The sequence below is a fragment of the Lates calcarifer genome, linkage group LG24 (genome assembly GCF_001640805.2).
Source record: "Lates calcarifer isolate ASB-BC8 linkage group LG24, TLL_Latcal_v3, whole genome shotgun sequence".
NCBI classification, from domain to species: domain Eukaryota; kingdom Metazoa; phylum Chordata; class Actinopteri; family Centropomidae; genus Lates; species Lates calcarifer.
This window is the reverse complement of record NC_066856.1, coordinates 15,383,692-15,393,897: the sequence shown is the minus strand read 5'-3', so window position 1 is coordinate 15,393,897 and position 10,206 is coordinate 15,383,692. Positions and strand designations below refer to the sequence as shown.

Genomic DNA, 10,206 nt, shown 5'->3' with positions numbered 1-10,206 from the left:
AAGGGTATAGAGACAATTATACGCTCTGTTGCCAGTTTATAAGGTACACCCAGCTAAAACTAGTGCAGTCTAATACAACATACCAGACCCATACCACCATTAAGGTATTATAGAAGCCCATTTCTGCAAGTCATTATAATGTGAAACTTTGTCTAAGTTTTTTTTTTTTTTTTTTTTTTTGAGGCACTATATCATTATTTTTGAGTGATTTTAAGTGTCTCATTAGTTTTTGATACTAATTCATTATTTCCAGCGGGTTCTTGTTCCATCTTTTGATCTTTTTTTTCCATCAAAATGGTGATAAGGTGTGATTAGACTGCACCATAGGTATACCTTATAAAATGGAAAGTGGTCAATAAGTTGGCATAGAGCAGGCTTCAGTAAGGTTACCACTGGGCATAAGACAAGACAACTTTTAGACTTCCACCAGCCCTACTTCACTTTGTTTTAGTGCCCTTGAGCAAAATACTGAATCCCCTCTTGTTGCAGGGACAATGTGATATTGCTGACCATGACCTCTGACCTTCCTGGAGAAAGGGTGGATATTAGTAGTGTTGTTGCTCATACTGTTTCCTAGTTGACAAAGTGAATCCAGATGGTGAAAGTGTAAATTGGAGAGTCTCTATGTGACTACTATAATCATTGAAAAAATCTGAGATGTGTGAGCTGATTAAGAGGTCTGCCATGACACTGAGGAGGAAAAAAGAGACAATGAATCAAATCTATTTAAAAACTGGTTGTACAGTTTATCGGGAAAAAAAAAAATAGAGAGAGTTCATGAGTACACAAGACAACAATAAACCAATAAGTACGTCCTCTGTAGAATTCAGTGTCACACAGTATAATTACCAACCTTACCAGCCTATGCTCTAACCATCAGTATTTCACTGTCCCTTATAACTGTCCCTACATCATAATTACTCTCCTACTGAGGAGGAAAGCTGCTGCTGCCCTCTACAATAAAGCCCTTAGCCTATGAAAACTAACTACACACACACTGTGTATGCGTAAACTGCTCCAATTAGGAGCCTGCTAACATCAGGCTAACAAAGCCGAGCAATTAGAGGGGATGAGTCATCTCTCTTCACTGTATAATTATCTGAAGATTACCTGGAAGAGCAATCTGGGGAACTTTTTTGGACAATTATTTCAAAGTATTTAAGTTAGTAATTCAAACGATGTGGTTGTTTTGAATGTCCAACACTATATATGTAGCAAATTAGCTACGTATTCTACCAAGATGTGAGTCATTTACAGCGACAACACATTCAGCTCGTCAGCGGGATTTAGATCAGTAGGAGCGCAACATTATCACAGACCTGTGTAGGCTGATACTTTTTGAGCTCAAACTTTCAAGCAAAGTAGAAACAATCATTTGCAATGTGTCAGATGCTGAATCAAAGTGTAACCTCTCTGTCAATTCCCAGCTCCTCCAAACATCAGATTGACCCATATTAGGGACTAGTCTGAAATGAAGTTTTATTTAATGGATCTCCTGTGAGTCTCCCAACTTTATGGAAGCACAGCTCCCCCCCAAAGACAATGAATAATGTAACATTACAACTTAAAGGTTTAGCACCTTCTTAAGTTTGCAGATGCCTCCTCTGTTATTGGAAGAATCAATAAAGGCCATGAGTCCAGTCTTGGTATGCAATGCTGAAAAAGTTGCACCTGTTCATGTAGCAACATATACTGTACATGCTGCTGAAAACAGAAGGCTCACTTGTTTTGTAAACTCCAACTGTTCCTGTCACGGTTTTATTTTCACAGTGTGTTTATTTTGTGTTTTGCCACCATCAGAATTTGCTACTGAAAGAGCCCAAATTTCTTGATGGCTATAACACTAACAGTAAGAGGAAGAGGAAGAGTCAGAAGTAAGGTTTGTTGTAACTGTGCAGCTCTCAGTCGTCTCAGTTTGGGGATGTTATGGTCTTCTTTTCACAGGCGGCGGAAGGGGATCCCACTGAAGCCTTTATCACAGATCTGCACCAGAAACAATGACAGCATTCAGGAGCACCAGCCGAAGAAATGAGTTGCAATGTCATGCTGGCCCAGGACCCAGACTCATGTTATGACCTCAAACAAAACTTGTTTAGAGTCTGACCAGCTCCTACTGTTGGGAACCAAAGACCAAGGTTTGAGTTTCAGTTTCAGATTAATGCAGTATGTGGAGAGGAGGTCAGGTTGACATTTTACTTAAGAAAACACAGCAAAGCTCAGCAGGAGGCTTAAGCCTCAATGAGGGCGTTTTAGAGCAAAAGTAAATAAAGGATTCTTCTCAGAATTTTTTTTTTAATGTCTGTTTGTTATATTGTAACTGTGCAGATGAGAAACAACACAAGCTTTCATGGTCAATTATGCTGCTGCTGCCCCTTATACCTGCACTGATTCCCTGCACTTGCTCTTTCTGATATTTCTGACTTTGGTTGAAGTTTAATTTAACTGTAACTTTAGCTTCAGCTTTATAATCCTGAGCATGACATGGTAGCAGCAGATATTTGCATTAGACCAGGCTGCAGACTCTCTTTCAGTTCCTTCCCATCAAAGCCTGAGCGATCATGAGACTTTCCGAGCACACTGGGCTTTTTGTTGCAGGGAACAATGCTCAGCTCATGAGCGGTGCATTGTTGTACCTGCTCTTGGGGTAAAATCCCGGCGGTGTAGAGGCTTCTGGTCCTTCTCACTGTGCCCAGGTGGTAGTTTGGGGCGCCACTTCCTGGCATCCCCCAGATGGAGTGCTGCATGGTCTCATTGTGCTGCAGATGAAGGGAGAATTGTAAAACCAATAGTGAACATACAAGTGGTTATTTGGAAATCACACTGATAGAGAAGTATAACTCATACATGACTCAAAACTATAGTATCCTTCTTGTACTGAAGTAACTAACTTCTTGTTCCTCAGAGGTGTTTCTCCTCCTCTCTCTTTCTCTCTGTTGTTTTCTCTCCTCTACCTGCTTGCAAAGATCTTTGTAATACTGTGCTTTGGTCTCCTAAATAAAAAAAACAAAATAAGTATCTCACAGAAAGTTAAAAACAAACAAAAAAAACACACACACAACTTTTACTATGCAGACGACAGGTAAATGTGACCTGTCTGTTGATGGTAGACAGCTGCCTGTTCAGTCTTGGCTCTGTGATGGTAGCATCCTGCAGAACAGCTGATACTGAAGCTTTCCCCTGAAAGAAATGGACTTGAACACAACCTGTTTGCTCTGTCTGAGCTGATACAGTATATTACAGTAGAAGCAGTTTAAATCACTGGTATACATGGATCCACGCCTCCATCTAGTGGTCATATTCACTACCTACAGATTATAATTATTCAGCAGTAAAGGATAAGTCTAGTGATGTTCTATATTTTGATTATTGTCAACAAATCAAATGAAAAGACCAAGATCAACAACACATTAACCACTACTGCAAAAGTACAGCTTGCTAAACCTACGGTGCCACAGCTGTTTTATAATCTTACTCTGCCTTTTTTAAAAAATGTAACTTTACATTTGTGAGCTGTTTTTACAGATTTAAGATCTGAGATATCATGTATGCTCATGCTGCTGCCGCTTCCTTTGAACCACAGGACGCTGTCTACCACACTGCCATTCGATTTATTACACGAGATAGCTATCACACCCACCACTGTTAGTCATATGAAAAGGTTGGATGGTGGATCAGTGGCATCTAGAGGGCATCAGCATACCCATGTCATCATTTCCAAGACCTTGCTATCTAAACTGCCCAGATATTTCACATCCTTAGTTAAGACAAGAGCTAATAATTGTGACACCAGATCACAGGATGGATTGGCTTTCCAGTGCAATGCACCTTCTTACTGGAATGAACTGGAATGAACACAGTTTGAAGAGACACTCATTCATGTGAGAGGCTTTGATGCTTTGAGACCTTCCGAATAATTTTGTGATTGTGATTGTTGTTGTACATGTAATTTATAGGTAATGTGTAATTTGAACTCAGGTTTGTAAAGGAGGTCTTGATCTCAATGTGATTTTCTGAATAAATACGGCTTATTTAAGTCTCAGGCAGGAATGAATGGGCTTGGGGCTGAGTGCCAAAGTCAGGCTGGGCGAGTCAGAAAGTAAAGACAGCCCGGCTAACACACTGTGATATTGGCTTTCATGGGATGTGATGACAATATGGCAGAACTGTGGCACATTTCCTATAAACCTACAGTGATGGCTGCTTGAACTGAAGAGGGCCTTATGGGGTCAGTAGCTGCCAAATGTACAGTTCCTGTCAGTGTCAGTAATGGTGGATGAGCTGGGGAAGAAAAAAAAAACAGAGCAGTTTAATTCAACTAAAAAGGATGTGATTTTTGCTTGTACTGTTTTTGTGTATATCCCTGTCTGAGAGTACTACTTAGTATCTAGAAATGAAACAGTTACTTAATTAATGGATAAGTTGTGGTCAACAGAAAACATTTGATATTCAATGAATACATTAAGTCCTATATCAAGCAAAAATACCAAACAGTATAATAGATAACAGAGTATCTGCTGCTTTCCTCTCTATCATAGCTTTTTATATCATTGTAAATTGAATATATTTGTGTTTTGGATTGTTGATCCAAGACAATATAAATGATTATAAATAATAATGTGACCAAATAATTAGCTGATTAAGCAAAATAAACAATAATCAATAGATAATGATAGGCAATGAGACTTGTTGTATATATTATATTTTATTATATTCTATCTTCCCTGTCATTCTCTGTCTATATATAAATTTCAGTCTCAAATACATGATTTCAATCTAAATTCCACTTTACTGAAACATATCTCTTGGCCCAGAGTAAGTGAGGGCTCGATTTCACTCCCACAAAGTAAATCAATAAATCTGTTTTGTAACCCAGACAGTCTCTTCCACTAAAAGACAAAAAGGCCTATCTATGAGAGCCAGAGTTACATCCATTTAGCTCCCACTGTAGTGAAGCCCACTCATAATAAGTTGTACTATCAGGCTGACTCACGTTCCTTTTCAGGCTGTGACCGCACACACACGCTCTCCACATCCAGGCTCCCCACGAGTGGAGAGTGGGGGGGGTTGTATTGTAATGAGGGCAGTCATTACGACATTAAGGAGTCTCAGCCTAATGATATAACTAATCCACTGTGTCTGTAATGTGGATTTAATTCCATCTCTATTCTTCTTTAGCCAGAAACACCTGTCCTCTTTGTTTCAGTTTTAACACAGACCACATACAATATAATGATATAAAGAATTATCCTTATTTCATTCCTTCTCTGAGATTTTAAGCTTCATCTTGTTATTTTTCATAGTCTTTGAGCTGATATTCAGTCCATATTTGAAGCAACTGCACAAGTGAAACATCAACTCGTGCTGTTTCACATGTTGAGTTTTCCAAGCTCATTGTTTGACCTTAGAAACAACAGTTGTGCAAATGATCTTATCAAAAGGTTCATGAAGTGGCTGTTCCAGAGCTTCCAGAGATATTTGTGCCTTCGATTTCAGCCACAACTACTGAATAAATTTCCTATTTTATAGTATACTATAGAGCTGAAAGTATGTGATTGTTGACCATCTCAACTCTCACATAGTTTTGGTCACACAGTATATCTTTGCTTGTTCGTATCATAATTGTTCTATTGTCCTTTGAGGCCTCTTATTTAGAATAGTAAAGTTTCATTTTATACTTATCTTGTTTTTCCTTGTCTTATCTTATCTTTAGAGTATTATGAATCACCATGAATACAACACCACACACACAGTATGATTCAGAAATTTCCAGCACGAATGATTGAGAGTGAGTGACTAACAGTGTGTGAATGATCTCACATTGGTCCCTGAGAGAGGCCACCTCGTTCCCATCAATCATCTGCCTGCTTGCTACCTGGAGGCAGAAATGGCGAAGATAAAGGACAGTTACCTTCTGCAAATTGCTATAATTGAGTGATTAAGACCGATGACGTCAAATGAAAGCCAGTTTTTTACTGAATGAGCGTTCACTTAGCCTTCATTCACACACGTCGACATGATTGTGACTCACCAGCACCCTGGCCTTGGGCTTTGTGCTCGGCATCTGTGTTTGCGCCACAGCAGTCCCTGGTGAAAGACAGAGTGATGACGGTGAGTCAAAAAGGCTGTTTTTGCACCCAGTGTAAAATCAAAACAAATTGGATTATTAGATGAGTGGACCTGCCTTTGTCCTTTCTATGCTGGATGCCCTTTTGCGATGGCTCCACTTTTGCATAAACAGTGCCGGGCTCATAATTGTTGTCACAATCATCCTCATGTTCATCATCGCTGTAATGATGATGATGAGTCCTGAAATAATGAAATTCATTTATTGAGCTGGATTTCAAGTGGATCTTTAGTGCTGAGCAACTTTTATTACTGTTTGTCACTTACATGCAGGGTTTGTTGCCATCAGAAACAGAGGAAAGCTTGACTGACATTCTGGGCTTGGATGTTTTCACCCCCACCGTCCACCCCACCTTATCATTGCTGGACCTCTCACCTCCACCCTTCACCTCCAGTGTGATTACAGTGAATATTTGTGGAGAAATAAAACCTCCAGTTAGTTGTTTCAAATTTCAACTACAAGGCTGCAATAGAACTGATGGTGTGTTTATGTGCAGCTGGAAAAGTCCGTCATCTGACACTTCAAAGTCAACATTCAAATATCTTACTTATATTAAATATTTTACTTCATTCTATGATTTTAATGGTGTTTGTGTTAAATGTTCTATTAGGAGCTCTGTTTAATGCATGCTGGAGCAATAGCTAATATAGTACAAACCATTACTGATCCAGCTGGGCACTGAGGAAGATATGTTAGTGACTCCTCATCACTTTCCATGGTTGTTCTTGGACAAAAGATACAGTAAATAGAGAGAGAGACACACACACAAGTAACACAAAATATAATAAACAAATAAATTATTATGACATACAATTTGATTGACTGCAGCTACAAAACAGAATATTAAGTATTTAACATCAACACCTTTGCCAACTGCAGCATACACACAGTCAACTGAATGGATTAATGCAACTTCCACAAGTTTATAGCTGTATTTGAGGTCGGTTTTTGGGGATATTTTTCAAACACCATGTAATAGACGTGTCCGAAAATAAACATTACATTTAAATACTGATCCAATTAACCAAGACTTGTGGCTTCATGACCCCAAAACAGGCACTGACGCGTGGTATTTAAGTGGTTTGACATCGTTACCTTGAAAGTGACGGTTCATAAATCGTGAGTTGAGGGGGAAGATGTCAGACAGGAGATGAAGTGAAGCAGGGAGGAGCAGACGGTGAGCGCTGAGCTCAGTTTGTGAACATTTAAAATCTGCAGAATGAAGCTGGCGATGAATCAACGTCATCTCAAGACGTCATGACGTGAGTTTCTACCGCCACTAGGGGGCGGTGCGCAGCCGAGCGTCCACTCTCCTGTCTGCAGCAGGTAAACTGGTAAAAGGCAGGTGGCAAAAAAACAGCACCAGGGTACAGACATAAAGTGATACAAGACATACGATTTGTTGAGTTTAACACATACATTTGTTAAATATTTATCTAATACTATGTGAGTTTATGTGTTTTATATATCAAGTCTGTGTGGGCTATGTTTCACCTGGCTGCATATTTCTCTCTATACATAGTGTTACATTTCCCACTCCTGCTGGTTACAACGTGAAAATGATCCCTCAGGTGTATCTAATCTGGGCTGATTGAGAGGGAATCTATAAAGAGGGGGCAGGGACTTTGGCTCACCTGCTGGCCATCACAGCAGCAACAGTTTGTTTGTTTGAGTCCTCATTTGATGTTTCGTTTGGTTTTCTGATGGGTCTGGCAGTCCTGTTTTTCGCGGCTTTATTTCTGTTAGGTTAGTTTTGATGTTGGTTTAGGTTAGAGGGAAGACACCAGATCCGACGACCCTTTGTGGGTTGGTCTGAGTGGCTTCCCTTCTTTTTGTTAATTTTGACCAGCCCATCAGTCTTTTGTTGTTTGTCAGGGATGTGGCTATTTTGCCTTGGTGTTCCTGCTGCAAATGCTTGACTCCGTTGGACCTCTTTAAGGGGTTGAAACATAGAGTTAAAGCAAGACAATAAACATTTTGAAAGAAAAGAAAAAAAATAAATCTTTTTCTTACAAATAAAAAGTTGAAGTCATAAGCAATAAAACACAGTCTTATTCAATTTACCACACGGAGGGGTTTTGCCAATATAACCTGGCTTGGCCTGGTATGACCAGCAGCTCATAGTAGCTAATGTTAGCTAATGTTAGCAACCATTAGTTTGCTGTGTAATGAACATTACAGAGCCAGTTTGCTGTGGTGCTCTTGTGCTACTGTTACACTATGTTCTAACTTTAGAAAGCTAAACATTTTAATGGTTTTATCACAAAAGTAAAAGAGGTAAACACAAAACCTTTCCATGGAACATGTTTTCAAAGTAGTCACTCTTGAATAAATGTAACAGTCTTCCATTAAGAGGAGGCTGGCAAGTTGGTTTTCTTTCTTTTATTTGAAATATTTGCAGTAAAGAGAAATTGTAAGATGAACCATTTTTCACTCACAGATGAGGTACATGCGCAAACTGAGAGACTTATGATGATTAAAAGACATACACAGCACAGACATGGTTAGAAACACAGGCCTGAAGTATACTTTGATATAGTCTTCCAAATGGTAGAGTATGTTGTCTGACAAGGAGCAAGAAGAGGAATTTCTCAGGTTTCTCTCAGCGCACACAGGGCTGAAGGGCTTCTCTAATTGGGAGAGGTGTCATCGGGTCCCAGCAGTTAATCACAACAATGTGAGGAGAGAATTGCAGCTGGGGAGGACTCATCATTTCAGGAAACACTGTCCTTTTCCCTGCAAGGTAACGTGAGTGTTTGCTCAATCGGGCCCAGGGAATTCACAACCTCCTGTCATGTCTACAGGGATTGTAATTGACACTGAGTTCAAATAATTGTTATCAGTATGCATACTGTCTGCAGCAGATAAAGAGAAGAAGAAGAAGAAGATAATTGCTGTAAAAATGAATTCTACACAGGACCGCATGTCTCTGTTACTGGTATCGTTTGATTTGGATAAGCAGTTTAGATATAATTGGGCTCATAAATATCTAATGAACCCTGGTTGTGGAGGAGGAGTCCAGTGAGTAATGGCATCTTGGGTTTCAGTAACCCTAATAACATTGATTGCCAATATTTGAACAGTTCATATCCAGAAATACTGTATATCATTTTGGGCCAAAGCCATTATCTAAAACTAGTCATTCAATATCACAGAGAAGCCAAAACTGGCCTCTTCCTGTCAGCCAGGGAGATAAATTGCCTATTAGCCTTTTGGGTTTATGATAATTTGGTGTAATCAATCATATTGTATGAATAGGTGCCAAATAGAGGCCCATCTAATTTTAGAATAATAAACGGTTGTATTTATCAAGGGTGTATGTTTCTTTTTATGAAATGTGTTGTTACGAGTTATTCCATCATTACCTCTGCCCAGGAGGTTATGTTTTCATCCGTGTCTGTTTATTTACACTAAATATTGAACCAATTTGCACCAAACTTGGTGGAGGGATCGGGCATGGGCCAAGGAAGAATCCATGAAATTCTGGGCCAGATCCTGATCATTTACTGTGACTTTTATTTTATTTTTTTATTTTTTCCATGAAGTCTGGTGTATGTTGTTTGACCCTGGCCTTGGCAGAGGTCTGCACTCTCCTCTAGTTCTAATATTTTTATTAGGGCTGCAGTTGTTTTCATTGTCCATCAATCTGTAAATGCTGTTTTGTTTTTTGTTTTTTTGAACAACAAACAAACATCAGAAAATAGTGTCTCAGAGCGTCTAAAATGTTCTCCACAGTTCTGATGAAACACCTGTGTATCTGAGAACTAACCTTTGGATCTTGTCATTCTTTTCCCACCCACCAGTCGTCCCCTGTGTTCCCGCCCTCTCCAGTCACCAGATCCTCCACGTGTCAACACACCTGACACTTGTTCCTTGTTCATTAACCCCAGAGTACATACGAATGAGATACCAGACTCACTTCATTTTCATCATGGTAGTTTTTAGACTTTTTGCCTGCCTGCATGATCCTTTTGGTTTTGTTTGCCTCCACTCACTGCCTACCTGTTGCCAATTTTGCCTATTGACTGAGTACTGCAAAACCTGCTTTTATCCTGCTACTCATGTCTGCCTGTGGTCTCAAT

The 10,206-nt window shown here is 39.5% G+C and overlaps 1 protein-coding gene and 1 long non-coding RNA gene across 2 annotated transcripts; both read right to left on the bottom strand.

Annotated features, from left to right (window-relative positions):
• Positions 1–1,756: 1,756 nt before the first annotated feature.
• LOC108900017 (uncharacterized) lies at positions 1,757–6,329 on the bottom strand. Its single transcript, XM_018700800.2, has 8 exons — positions 6,182–6,329; positions 6,029–6,084; positions 5,818–5,872; positions 4,190–4,278; positions 3,091–3,177; positions 2,889–2,990; positions 2,634–2,756; positions 1,757–1,983 (listed from the first exon to the last, which is right to left on the bottom strand). Exons 2-8 carry the CDS (start codon positions 6,059–6,061, stop codon positions 1,939–1,941), a joined length of 534 nt encoding a protein of 177 aa, XP_018556316.2. The 5' UTR covers positions 6,062–6,084; positions 6,182–6,329; the 3' UTR covers positions 1,757–1,938.
• Positions 6,330–6,344: 15 nt separating this feature from the next.
• On the bottom strand, positions 6,345–7,331 carry LOC127139237 (uncharacterized). The gene is made up of 3 exons (XR_007809317.1): positions 7,220–7,331; positions 6,782–6,848; positions 6,345–6,512 (listed from the first exon to the last, which is right to left on the bottom strand). It is a non-coding gene; the product is annotated as an uncharacterized LOC127139237 (long non-coding RNA).
• Positions 7,332–10,206: the final 2,875 nt, after the last annotated feature.